This window comes from Scleropages formosus, chromosome 24 (genome assembly GCF_900964775.1).
Source record: "Scleropages formosus chromosome 24, fSclFor1.1, whole genome shotgun sequence".
NCBI classification, from domain to species: Eukaryota; Metazoa; Chordata; class Actinopteri; order Osteoglossiformes; family Osteoglossidae; genus Scleropages; species Scleropages formosus.
Window position 1 is genome coordinate 485656 of NC_041829.1, and position 14111 is coordinate 499766.

Below are 14111 nucleotides of genomic sequence, written 5' to 3' on the forward strand. Positions count from 1 at the left end.
TTAAGCACACCCAATACATCTATAATTATTTAATTGGATGGATTGAGGTAGACTATATCTGAGAAACATCAGAAAAATGTGATGTTTCTTTTGATTAGATGTTGTACTTGGAATAACAGCAATCGTTTCCTCTGAAATCTCCGCTGAAGCCCATGCAAGATTTCTCTCATAAATGAGATCTGAACGTTTATGAGATAATCAGTGGTTCTCAAAGTAAACGATGATGGAGTACTGCTGGGGTTGGCCAGAGGACTAGTTTAATATGTGGCCCACTGGCCAGTGGTAAACCTTCTGGTAGTTCTCAGTCCACGGGTAGTGAACCCATGGATTTTAACATGAACATCCTTGTTTGCATCCTTGCTCTAAGCAGTTACTCCACAAAGCAGATGTCTAGCTGTGGACAGGCATTGTAGGACTCACTAGCATGTTATTATTGAGAGACACTTAATGCTTTAGCCCGTTAGAACAAACTATTAACTACTTTATTCGTTTGTTCAGTGTTAAACACAAGGGTAAGTCAAAAGGTACCCGCAATAATGTGCATTTAGATGATTATTGGAGATAATTTTCTATTTACTACCAGGATTAGAAATTGATCTGTAATTCTTATGCCTATGCCTTTAATATGATAATTTTGATGAATATTGACACAAATTATGACTTCTTAGGACCTCACCACCTTCACGAGTACAAGTCAGAGAGTGGAAACAAGCTGGATTTCAGGGTTGAAGAGAAAATACTTGAGGGAGGTGAAACGTTTCTCGGAGTAAATAAACAGTTGTCGTGTACACAGAGGAAAATGACAGTTGCAGTGGGCTTGTGATTGTTGTGGCAACCAAAGGGTAAACAAGAGAAAGTTTGTGAAAACCAGATTTTCATCTTTTGACTGACCTTTCTGTCACAAGGCTGCAGCTGGATACTTTTTCATTTGGACTGGTGTGGCTTTTAATATAACTTGAAGTTTATTCTGTTGGTATTATAAACTTTTTGAATTAAAATATGAATTTATATTGTTACTGTATGAAATATATATACATAAAAAGCTGTAAGATACAGTTTAAGTGTTAAGCACAAAAATTAGAACAATAAGCACCATTGACTTCTTTGGCCTCTTTCAGAAATGAAATTGCCACCTACTGGAAAAATTCAGGGTCTGGGGTTCGAGTCCCGCTTGGGGTGCCTTGCGACGGACTGGCGTCCCGTCCTGGGTGTGTCCCCTCCCCCTCCAGCCTTACGCCCTGTGTTGCCGGGTAGGCTCCGGTTCCCCGTGACCCCATATGGGACAAGCGGTTCAGAAAATGTGTGTGTGGAAAAATTCATAACTGACATTCGTAAGATTGTTACGAAAACTGCTATGATGTGTGTTGTGTGTATGTGTGCGTGTATATATATATATATATCTATACGTATATTTTCGACTGATTAGTCTGTATATTTTCAACTATATTAGACTGAGTATGTGAACAGAGGCCTGTTAGTGTTAAACAGTGTTTTAGGTTTGGAATCCAGGCGCAGTTTCTGAATTGAATGAGCACGTCCTCAGAATATCTGTGAAATGTTCTGGTATATATATGGAGCCTTCTACATTACAAACGCTTAGTGTTCACCAATCACCTTAAATTGCCCTTTTGGAGGGATTGTGTGGGCACCCAGCAAAGTATGGCACAGGGATGCTGGTAAGGGTGTTTCTCAGGTCATAAGATACATTCTGGACTTAGTATGAGCCAGAAAAGTTACTGGAAATCAAGATGGAATTTTTGCTACCTGGAACTAAAAGAATTCTAACATATGGTGTATAACAGTATGTTGGTTACATGCATGACAGCAGCAAAGAGCAAAGCGGAGTCTTGTCCTGCACTTGTATAATAGTACTGTAGGGGGTAGCATTGGCATACACATACTGGTGTACCTTCCACTCTGCTGTAGTTCAACTGGAAAATTTTCTGCTGATGTTCCTCAGCTCTAAATACATGGCACTCAAGGTAAAGTCTTTACATGAAATCAAATGTGCCTGTTTGACCTTTGGTCAGTTTTTAAAAAAAGACCCAATAGGAAGGTAAGTTGAGCTCAAGAAAGGGCTCCAGCTTCCAGAACGTGTCACTAGATGTGAGGCTTTCGGATGCTCCCATTTATCCTTTGGCGACCACGGTATCGATGTGCGAGCTGTGAGCCGTGGCCTCGGTGCTTCCCACTGAGAGATCAGTGACCCAGGGCATCAACCCCATACCATACAGGCTGCACCTGGAACATGCAGTGGAGGAGGATGCAGTGTGTCAATCTTTATGTACAATTTGATGCAGGGCTTAACAGAGAAAATGCTAAATAAGGTACTTTTAATTGCAGAGACGTTGAAACAGCAGTGTCACACGAAAGCCTGTTCTCAACTCACTGTCCACAACAATGACAAACGATGGAGGCCTATTTTTCTACTGATTATCATTTGTACAGGTCATTTGTTCAACTTCAAGAAGGAAACACATACACAAGTTCACAACAGCAATTGCACAATTACCCTGATCAATGTACACTGTCCTGTGGCGGTGCACACCTGCTCCTCTCTCTCTATATATGTATGGTTGTACAGCTCTTCAAGGAAATAACCCTGCCAGGCACATCCCCACAATGAAGGGATCAACTTACTATTATTTCCTATAAGGGGAGGGAACAATTGGTTTGGAGACAAAAAAGCCATATAACATTCATTAAAATAGCGAAACAAGGGTCTTGGAGATGGCAAGGCAAAGTAAAAGCAAAGAATGAAAGCCAGAGAACATCCTAGTTATTTTAGGAGGTATTTCGATGGTTAATGGATTTTTATGGTTTAAAGAAAGTTCACAAGATCACCGCTGATGTCTTTCACTCTGCAAAGCACAGAAACAATAAACTGCTTGAGATGCTGTGTTGCATCACTAGGAATGTTGGACAAACAGGTTCAAATCCCACCTGCTGCTCTAGTGCGCTTGAAGGTTCTTACCTCAGTTGCTCCAGTAAAAATGAGCCAGCTGTATAAATGGGTAAACGTAGGGAGTTTAACAGTGTGAGTCACTTTGAAGAAAAGTATCAGCTAGAAAACAGTACTGAAGAGCTACTGTATTTCAGCTGTGGTGCCACATTTAGTTCATCGAGGTTCTCACTGGTTGAGGCCCTCAGTGTGGTAAGAATAACAGTTGGTTGTATTACAGAAATAGCATCACATCTGTGTGCTTTGCAGGGCAAATAAAATGAAAACCTGCTGTGGATGTAAAATGACCATGTGAGAAGGCAAAAATACTGTTGCTCTGAAGAGTGAACAAAATGAATAATGAATTTTTTAATGAGAAAAAAAGGATGTTGGCAAACTTTTTTCCTATTGTACACGACCCTGTAATACAAGCATGAATAAGTGATCTTATGTATTTAACTTTTCAACAATACGGGGGTGATGCAGAAAACTAATTTTGAGCAGTGTAACAGATTTGAGTGAGACATGTCTGCAGTAACAGCAATAAAAATCAGAGAAAGCGCAAAGTAATTGAAAACAAAGCAAACGTATAATACACAACAGTCACAAAACTCCTTACAAGATGAACTCCATAAAACAATCTATGTGGGATAAAATATGTGCAGAAACGTAGGTCCTAAGCACAGCAGAGGTGCGAAACAGCACACCTGCCACATGCATCAAGACAGACACTTTCTGCCAGGAAGGAAATGGAGCACAGCGGTTAAAAAACAGGTAATCTCCATCAGCGGTTCCACAAGGCTGTGCTTGTACTACTGAACACATGAAACGAGAATGGCAGGATCACGGCCGAAAATTGTAGTAAATACACTGCGTACGACACTCCAGACACTAAAACAGTTTAAATGTGCACAAGCTCAGTATTAGTAAACCCCTAACCAGTGTTACTATAAGTTTCACTGCCACCTATGACATAAATCACATTCTTACACAACACATTCATCTTGCTATAGGGTATATTTTTGGTAGCAGTGCTAATAAGCTCATTTTGGATTATTTTATATAGATCCATATCACCTTTGAGTACAACAATTCCCAGTGGGAAACAATAGAGCAGTACAGTAGGACAGTGTGTATAAACTTACACGATTGAGTCCTTTATTGCACGCCTTACATCTGACAGTTGCAAGCACATTTTTAATTACAGTGTTCGCCAACCATTATGCTATTAGTTCACACACCTCAGCAATGATGCCATTTGCAATACAAAATCATCAATATGAGATGGTTTTACAAAAAAGTACAGTCTTGTTTGCAAAAAACAAAAAATGCATGACTAGGTTAAAAAAAAAAAAAAAAAGCACAGCATATTGCACACAAATGTAAAAGAATTCCAGTTGATGTGACGTAACCCTCTTTGGCATTTCTTCGCTCAGACATTTATATTGAAGCGTGAAGCTGACACACAGACACACTGTTTCTCACACTGGGCTCGATCCGTCCTGAGAGGAGCTCCATGTTCACCCTGAGGCTTTGCTACAGGATGACACAGTTGGACCCTGAGGAAGTTGGAGCACTAAAACCACAAAGGAAGGACAAAACGGTCACGTGTGGATTCAGTTTTTCAATGTCATCTTTTATTTTCTTTTAATTACCTTTCACTTCTGTCCAAGAAAACCTCTGTCACATTTGTAAACAGTGCTACAGTTATTCATGCATTTATACAGCAGGGTCAGTATCCTGGTCAAAGGACTACAGCATGAGCAGGGATTCGAACCCAAGATGTTCTGACTGAAAGGCAATGATTGTAAGTACTGAACTACCCCAGGTATAAACAACAAAATAAATACTAACGAATGAAAGGAGATCATGGGAAAGCACGTGCAAGTGAAGGCTCAGACCTTTGCTCTGACCTCCACAACCTTTGCTGAAGAACCTGCGCCCTGATTTTCTTACACACCAGCTGTACCACGTGTAAACTTAAGGGTTCATTTCAACTTCTCTGCTATGTGCCCCCCACCCCCCAGTGTAGTACAGCTTAGTATAATGTAGCTTGGTGTAGTACCAAATGATATGTTCACCCCCAGTACTCTGGCTATGAGGTCACTGGCTGTCTTCTTGCTGGACAGGTGCCCGCCCCCTCCCCTTCCAGCAGACAGCAGAGAATGAGGGCGAGGCAGCGCACTGTGACTCCTAATCAGAGCCTCTTTGTCCCTGCAGATTGGACTGCTGCGCACCCATTAGGTACTGCGTTCCCTGCCATGTTTTATTCACGCCCAGTCGAGACACAACCGATCCTGCCCAAACGCAGGCATAAAACAAACAGAATGGCAAAAGAATCAAGATCGTTAGGAAAAACCCCGGTGCCTCGGGGGCTGCTGCAACTCCTAACCAGAGAACAACACAGGCGCCAATGATACCGTCTCCCAGCCCCACCACTGACTTCATTATTTATTTTCGCAGGCTTCTTGAGCTGATCTTTCGCTCAGCGGTTGCTCTAATTGGCTCTCAGATTGGAACTCTTAAATAAATAAACAAACAATCAGAGGCCAGGGTGGGGAGGAGGGGCTAATTAGAGGTCGGCCAGGGGCTAATAAATGTTTCATTCCCTCCACGGCCCTGTGGCGGTGACCCCGAGCACAGTTGTGCCATACCTTTCCGCAGGAATCTCCGTCAGCTTCATCCTTTTTGACGCGCTGGCTCCGCCTCCTCCTGGAGGGGAGCATGGACTGCAGCAGGCAGCGGCCTGCTCCTCACACTGCGCTGCAGCGACCTGCCAGGGGATGGACAAACGCTGTCAGCAGCTGCTAAGCAGGGTGGACTGGGGGTGAACGGAGAACAGCAGAAAAGCCCGTAGTGCACACATTTCAGCCTTTGCCGAGTTGCTGCTCTGGAATCTAGGACAGCAGCATGTGAGCAAAGCGAAGGGTCTTTGTTCTGTGACAGCAGAAGATGTGTGAGCATGGCGCCTGTACTTTTTGCCCATGTGTCGGCTTCAAGTGGGATTTCCTTCAAAGTCATGTAATAGTTGTGCATTCCGGATGCTCTAGCCTGCTGGTACCAAACAGGCAGTAAGACTGTGGGCTCTGCCTGGTGCCTGTTTGGAGACAAGGGGGTCTTTTTGCCATGCTCGCCTTGCGAGTAAGTAATGAAACCCAGCCTGTTGGGATGTCCGGGTCTCAGATCCAGCTTGGCAGGCTGTCCCTCTTCTGCCAAAGTCCAGCCTGGGGCAGAGGAAAGAAGAACTATGGTGCTTAGAGCTGGAGGAGCACCGCAAAGCTACACATACAGAACAACCAACAGACATCACCTGCACTGCTGGCAGCACCACATATGTGACAAGATGAGGAACAGAATACTCTAGTACTTATTTATATACTGAAGGTGGCTCCAGATACAGGCCTATTTATTACAAAAACACACAGAGCAAAAGTGCACTGTACAGTTTTTATACAAAAAGGTCAGAGTGTGATAAATATATCAGAGGACCATTTGCAAGGTCATCAACTTTGTTCACATCTACTTTTCAATGAAGCTATGATTTTTTTTTTTTTAGAAAGGTGCCTAAAAATCACACACATTCCATCAGGATTCTAGATGCGTTAACAGTAGCCAAATAAAAAGCAAAGAAAAGTTAAGATGGCCACTCCAGTGCTCAAGTGCAGCTGAGAACCTACTGCAGGTTGGTCTTATCAAAATATGTCCAAGCACTTTGAATTTGGGAACCTGTAAGACAAGAGCCCAGTAGACAGACCATTTAATCCAATGCAATGGTGGACTTTGGAAGGTGGTGACTCCATTTGGCAGCCCTTCCCATTGCACCCAGTTTTGGGTCGGCTCTGGAGGATATGTTTGATGGAGACGTTAGCAAGGTGTTCAGACAATGATAGCTTGGGGATACTGTAACTCCTAGGATGTCAAGCTCCTTTGTTGAGGTTTAAGGATCCATGTCCGGGCAGCACGGCAGCACAATGACTAGTACTGCTGTCTCACAGCGCCTGGGTGGTGCGAGAGAACAGGGGTTCGATCCCCGCTCAGTCCGTGTGTAGTCTGCATGTTCTCCCCGTGTCTTCGTGGGTTTCCTCAAGGTGCTCCGGTTTCCTTTCACAGTCCAGAGATATGCTCTTCAGGTTCACCCATAGTGTGTGAGTAACAGAGAGCGTGTGCTCCACTGATGTATGGATGAGTGACCCATTGTAAGTAGTGTATCTAGCAGTGTAAGTCACCACAGTGAATAAGGTGTGGCTGAGGACACTCCATAGAGTTCATTGGGAATTGCTGTGTAAAAAAAGCATTTGCTAAATGAAGTAATGTTCTACAGTGTCACAGACTTGCACTCATAGTTCCCAGGTTGGCTTCCATGTGTAACAGTATCTGTATTTGCTGAAGAACCCTCTTAAGGCTTAACACCATTATTTCCCCCGATATTATAGGTCTCACTGAAGCCTATGGGGCTGAAGCAGTGAAGCAGCTGCTGTACCGCCAGGCTACTTGGGAGAGGATTTGTGATGGCTGAAATTTACTTCATACACTTAAAGTTAAAATGTTAAATAAAGTGCAGTTATGGTCAAGAGGGCATCTTTACAATAAGAAGGAAGTGACCTTCAATTACAAGCCTGTTACTTTTACTGTTAATTTGGGAAAACTGCTACCTCTGATAACTAGCAGTAGATAACCATGTGACAATCTTTTTTATAATTAAATTTTTACACACACACCAATATTAAAGAGGCTAAAAGACATGGTACTAGTGGAGGGAAGACAAAGACGACTCTGACCATATTCCTCTTCCTGCCATGAGGCTGGGCTGTCAGGCCCTCGAGGTGGCTGGGGCCTGCAGGGGTGTTTGGCTCGCTTCGTCCTTCAGCGGAACGCAGGGGCTTCCGGCACAGGTTGTCCCTCTTTGATACCACTGTGCTTCTGGACACCAGCTGTCTACTCACAGAAGGGAAGACATTGTTTTTTTTTTTTTCTTTCCCCCTAAACATTTCTCTGTCTTTAAGGTCATGGGTGTATAATTCCAGACTTCCAGTTCCAGGGTTGATATCCTCAATTAGTGACAGATTCATCTAACCTAGCAAGTTAAGACAATGTTTCTGTGCCAATGACCAAAGATATATTGGTTTCTGGTGTTACAATGATTCCAATAACAAATTTCCAAAGATACAAATCATCCCATTTTATTTTTAACAGCATTTTTTGGGACCATTCTATACCCTCAATTGAAATGCCTGTTGAGGAACAAAAATTACCTGATTTTCGATGTCCCACCACTAGTTGGCAGCAAAACACGCTAAGAAGAAATGGAGTGCTGTACAGGTGAAAGACCAGCTTTGCTCAACTCACCCGCAGCGTTCACAGCTCAAAGTAGCTTGAAGTTAATAAAATGTTGAAATGAAGCCTTACAATGTGTTTTTATTTACTATAGGTATATCCCAAAATTTTATACAGCCATATTTGTAATAAAACCAAGCTTTTATTGACTGCATAGATATAGGTGAAGGTGGCGCAAAGCTGACGAACACTGGGCATGCTTATGTGAGGTCAACGGCGTTGAATTGAAGGCTGTGGAAAATACAACTATTTTATTTTCAGTAATTTTAAATAAACTTTAAGTTTAGTTTTAAGTCAATAAAAAAATTAAAGTGTAACACTGCAACGTAGTTGCGTTGGGTCCGGGCCAGATACTGCCTTACACTGTATGCTTGCAGCACTGGACAAATATTTACTGATAATGGATGGAAGGGTTACAGAGCATTTATATTATAGTTTTGTCTGAGAGTTTTAGAGAACTTAATCTTTTCATAAGTGATGTATGTATTCTTCAGCTATTATTGATTGTGTCTTAGTGGCAAAAGTGATTTTGGTTTTAGAAGCATATCAAGATATGGACATTGGATTTCTGGTCACAACTGAGTACGTACATTGAAGACTGAGCACAGAGTGAAAACCAGCACACTCAGTAACCCATGAAGGTTAAAAACATACAATACTTTAAACAAACACACAAGGAAATTATGGCTGTTCTGGCCTCTCGTGTTTTATTGTGAAAATGAGTGGTTTAAGGTTAAGCTGTTCAATATATCAGTTGTGCTGCAGCTACAGAATTAGGCTGCTCCGCTCCAGAGTTCAGGGCAAGAGACTGAATTCCTGTCTTGGAAAAATGCTCTTGCTGTGACTACTTCGAGAAGCAGTAAACCCACTGCTGGTGGGTGCAGGGGAGGGCACTGTTTTTTAACCTTGTGAGAAACTGTAGATGTGTACATTGATTCAAACGCCAATCGACTAATTCAGCTCAATGCTGCCTGAATGTGTCTCAGTGCTTTGCTCTCTTCCCCTTAGCAAGGACTCCCTTCCACTGAAAAAAGTATATAACATTTTTGTGATTTAAAGTTTTGCAGGATGTGAACATATACGGTGCACTGACCACTCAGATTATGAACGCAATTGGGACCAGAAGCCTACAACTCCAAAGTCACTTTTAGCCTTAAGTAACAATCAATAAATACCTAAAATACAGATTCCCCTCAATATATTCATGAGTCAGAGTTTGTACAAACCTTGGGTATAACTGTAACACATGAGAGAGTACTATTTTATTATTTCTATTTTTATTCCATGAGCATGTGCAACATTTATCAGCATCGTGGCACATTCCGATTTATAATATTAACTTTTGTCCCTGTTGAAGAGGATGCCTGTTCTCACTACTGCTATTAGAATCACCAGCGTTCACCAGCATCAGACCTATTCTGTTCTAGAGTGCCTTACTGACATCTGTCAACTTGGTGGATAAACACAGGTCATGTTCACACTGCTATTTCAGAAAAAGGAGAAGTAAACATGCAATTTCTTTAAAACATTATTTTTGGCAGTAATCTGCGTCTTTCAAATACGTAACTAAACATTTTGTAAGCGGCATAACCAATGTACAACGTAAATGTAGACAGTATTATATCAGTTCTAGATTAAGGAATATAAGATTCTTTCAATACAAATGCCTTGAAAAGTAATACTGGAGTTTATTACTAACTCAAAACATGTTAATCATTTAACAGATGTATCAAGCACTGCGCACATCTAAAGATTTTTGAAAGTTATGCAGAGAATGGAAAAAGTTTTTTTTGTTTCTCAATTTAATTAATTTATATCCCATAATGCATCCCATTAAGGCCATTTCAGAATATCACTGTACTGGAATATCTGAATTTTTCACAATGGGAACACTGAGAATTAATAAAAATGTTATTTGTAATTACATTCAGTTTAATGAGAATTGAAAAAACTAGAAAGAACTAGGAAAAAAAGAAGAAGAAAGAACAAACATTCCCTCATTCGTTTATTAAAGTAATAAAAGCTTCTTTCACAAGTCTAGGGCTTTGCTGCTTGGAAATTCATGAAAGCCTGAAACACATCCACATAAAGATGAACAAAGTATTTGCGCTCAGAGTGCTAACATTTCATTAGCAGATTCCTTAATTGATGTTTGGGGTGAGTGCCGCAGTTCAGCTGAGAGCAGCTCGCTGGTCCGAGACCCATCAGGAGCTAATTAACGGGCCCATGAAACTAGGCCGAAAGCTCTTAAAAGACAAATCCTGAGGAGTCGAACAATAAGGAAGCTCATCACTTCCCAACACCTTTAATTACTGTCGACAATGGGCGATAAAGGCCAACTTATCAAAGAACCGGTCGCTTCTGCAGCAGTGAAATTAACATCGAGCCCAATATCCATCTCTCTTTGTTGTATGGAAACAGATGTTGATGATGAAGCAAAGGGAACAAATTAGAAGCTAATGCCCCCATCCCTCCAATCTCTCTCCACTGGCATCCATTTAAAGGGCCCTGTGTTAAAAGCGTTGACCTCACTTGTACGAAAATGGGCCAACAAACAAAGAGGTAAACGGATCCTCATCAAAACTCAGACAGTGGGGCTTTCAGGAAAGTTTTGGTAATGACTCTCATGAGTGAGGTTGCATCATCAACATCATCATCGGCAAGGGTGGGTAAAGGAATAATGAGGCACTACTGCAAATCACTTCTTCCTGTACAGTTTTAAAATCAAAGCCATGCACCGCAGAATCTTAAACATGTTACGGGCTACAGTTCAGAAGTATTGCTGTGTGATCAAGGACATGTACACAGAATATGAAAAAGAGCAGCACTGTTTAGTATTAAGAAGCCTGCTGCATTCTGGTCATTAGCACAGTGTCATTGCTGTCAGGTTCCAAGAGAGTGGGACATCTCCAGTATCTATCAAAGTGGCAGCTGGGACTGCCCCCCCCACCACCACCCTGCCTTCGTTGGCTATGCATGTCGTTAAGACCATAGGTGCGCCAAAAAGGAAGGGGCCGAAGGGGGGCGGAGGGTGATTAACGGCTCCTTTTCCCCACCATCTGGACGCACATACCCACTCCTCTTCTTTCAGGTGTGCGGGCCAGCCCTCGTCTCTTACAGTCTCCTTCGCCGCACCCCGGCTGCGACCCCTGTCAGTGCATGAGCAGCAGGGCCGACCCCGGTAATGACCGCCCTGCGGGTCAGCCCGACCCGGTCAGCTCGGCCTGATTAAACTTTTAACAACGTCCCTGGTGCAATAAAGGGCAAGATGACAAGTTCTCCCCTCGTCAAGGTGTCTGTATAATAAACTAATTAGCCTGGCTGCGCAGGCTGCGAAGCGCTTTTAATGAGCAGCTATCGGCTGGCCCCAGTAATAATAGACCAGCCTGGGCCCCCCTTTTGGGATTCAATTAAGGCAGAGACTGTCATATGCTGGGGGACTGATCAATGTGGCTGCGGACACTTTCAGCTGGAGAGGCGTCGGCAAGGTCGCCAGCCAAGGACGGGCCTGGGTGGGGCGGGGGAGTCGGCGACACACGTACCCGACGGCTGAGGACAGACTCCGGTACCAGTCGTTGATGTCTTCCTGGTCACTGGACATCAGCAGGAGCTTGTCTTCAGCGAAGGTCAACTAAAAGAGAGCCGAGTCGGAAAGGAGAAGGAAGAGGGGGGAAACAGTGTGGTTACAGCAGGGCTACAGACATGGGTCGTCTGAGGAGGAGGGGGGGGGGGTATTCTTTTCCCAGCAGCCCCAGCTGCAATTTCCTCCAGGAACACTGTTGAATGCTCTTGTTTTCAGCTCCTCAAAAGTCACAGGCTGACAGTCACAGTTATAGAGACTCAGACATAAAAACAATCCTTGCATGGAGATATGTTAAAAAAGTACACAATGTAGCCTAAGAAATGAGGTTTCCTCCACAAATTGTCATAAGAAACAGATGAAGTTAGAGGCAGAGGCAGGTGACAGACTGTTGCCGCCGCATGTTGAGCACTGAAGTGAAGGCCAGCGAGCCTATTCGGCTGGGAAGTGCAGTGGAGTCCTGTCTTGCCTGCTGCTCCAGCAGATGCTGCTATTTTCTAACTAATGCTGCAGCAGAGCCTCTTGGGGATCTGAGAGGGAACCTGAATGATCTCAAACTCCCTGAGAGATATGCCACCAGTGAGGCAGATAAAAAAAAAAAAAAAAAGTTCAATTGCAACATAAGTATGGATATATTTATATTATCATATTTTTATACTAATACCATTATCTCTTATTCTGCCAAGGCCAGATGTTATATCATTGTGTTTAATACAAATGGAGAAAACTTCCAGTTTGAGTTTCATGCTAAGCTTAATCTAAAAGATTTTAATCTAAAACTGTACATTCTATAGGATCAAATTTGTTGTACGGCATTTGTTTGGCTCTGAATTCCCTGTTGCTCAGTCAAAATTCAAAACAGTGCACATATTTTGAAGTTTTAAATCATTTCCCTTTTAAAGGAATCAGAACAAATGTATTCTGGTTAACCCAAGAAATCCATCCATGCATCAGTCATCAAAAACTGCTGGTCTTGGCCGAGCTGCAGCGATTTAGTGCGAGCGCCAGAGAAGGAGGGTGGAAGACAGAGTCACTAGTACACTAGCCAAGGACACTCGCACACACATTGCCAAAACAAGGACAGTTTCAGCTAAACAGCATTCCTTCGGAGCAGGTCCGGAATCCAGCAGAAACCAGTGCAGACTCCGCAATCCTGAAGCTGTGAAGCAACAGAACCCACTCTACAGGGGGCCACAGTGCACATTTTTCCTTTTACACCACAAGCCATTCAGTTTACATTTACATTTATTTTTTTTAGCTGACACAATCCAAAGCGACTTACGTTCAGTTATTTACAACGATATAAGAATTTATACAGTCAGGTAATTTTACCACAGCAAGCACGGAACAAGCTTAAGGGTGCTACAGCTGCAGATGGGACTCAAACCTGCTATCTTTGGGTCCAAAGGCAGCAGCTCTAACAACTACGATAAAAGCTGCCCCTTGAGTCAGTTATAATCTGCATTTTAAAGAATTTGTTTCCTGTTATTTTTGTCGGTTTATAGAAATTTCAGAGCGACTCATGATTTCTGGTTATTTTAATATCTGGACACTTTTGGACAGTCCATATCCTTAACCAGTGAGCAATGTTCTGGATGGAGACTGTGTAGCAGGGAATAATTCTCAGCAGTGTGTTGTGAGTTGGGGGGAAAAGCTGCTCGGGTTGCACACCTGTTCACTTTACCAAAAGTGCTTAAGAGCCTGAGCAGAGAGCAGAATCGAAAGACTGAACTACATTCATGTACAGAGCCAACAAGTGCAGGAATTTCAAAATGTTGAGTAGAAATGCAGTTTAATGCATGAAAGTAAATGCTGTCAATGCAACAGACATGTTACAAGGCAGCATGACCAATGGGAAACTCTCAAAGATGTGGAAGTATTTAACGCTTTTCTTTACAATGACCAAGAATACACTGTGGGATTTTCGTCCTAACTGTGGCGTGCCACACAAATGTGTCACATGGCGAGAGGTACTGGACCTCCAGCAATGGCATTCCTGTCTCTCCTGTGAAACCAAAGAGCCTTTATTTAGAGATGCGTCATTGTTTTCACCATATTTGACATCATCAGCGCACCTCGTGCAAAAAGTGTCATGTTGGGCATTGAAAGATCTTGTGAAAGACAGCCAGTGGCAGCCAGAAAGCAGTTACATGGTACGTTTGGACAGAAGAAACCCAATAAAAGAAAACAATACTGTTGGAAGGAATGTGAGCGCTTGTTCATGCCGTTTCCCAAAGACTAACTCAACATGGATGA

General features: G+C 42.7%; 1 protein-coding gene across 1 annotated transcript in view; it reads right to left on the reverse strand.

Moving 5' to 3' along the window:
* Positions 1 to 4110: 4110 nt before the first annotated feature.
* The window catches only part of arhgef39 (Rho guanine nucleotide exchange factor (GEF) 39), a 50965-nt gene continuing 40964 nt past the window's right edge, over positions 4111 to 14111 (reverse strand). The window contains exons 9-12 of the mRNA XM_018755831.2: positions 11818 to 11906; positions 7720 to 7876; positions 5596 to 5714; positions 4111 to 4517 (exon numbers count right to left, since the gene is read on the reverse strand). Of these exons, the coding sequence (XP_018611347.1) occupies positions 4478 to 4517; positions 5596 to 5714; positions 7720 to 7876; positions 11818 to 11906 (405 nt within the window). The 3' untranslated portion in view covers positions 4111 to 4477. The remainder of the gene's footprint in view (positions 4518 to 5595; positions 5715 to 7719; positions 7877 to 11817; positions 11907 to 14111) is intronic.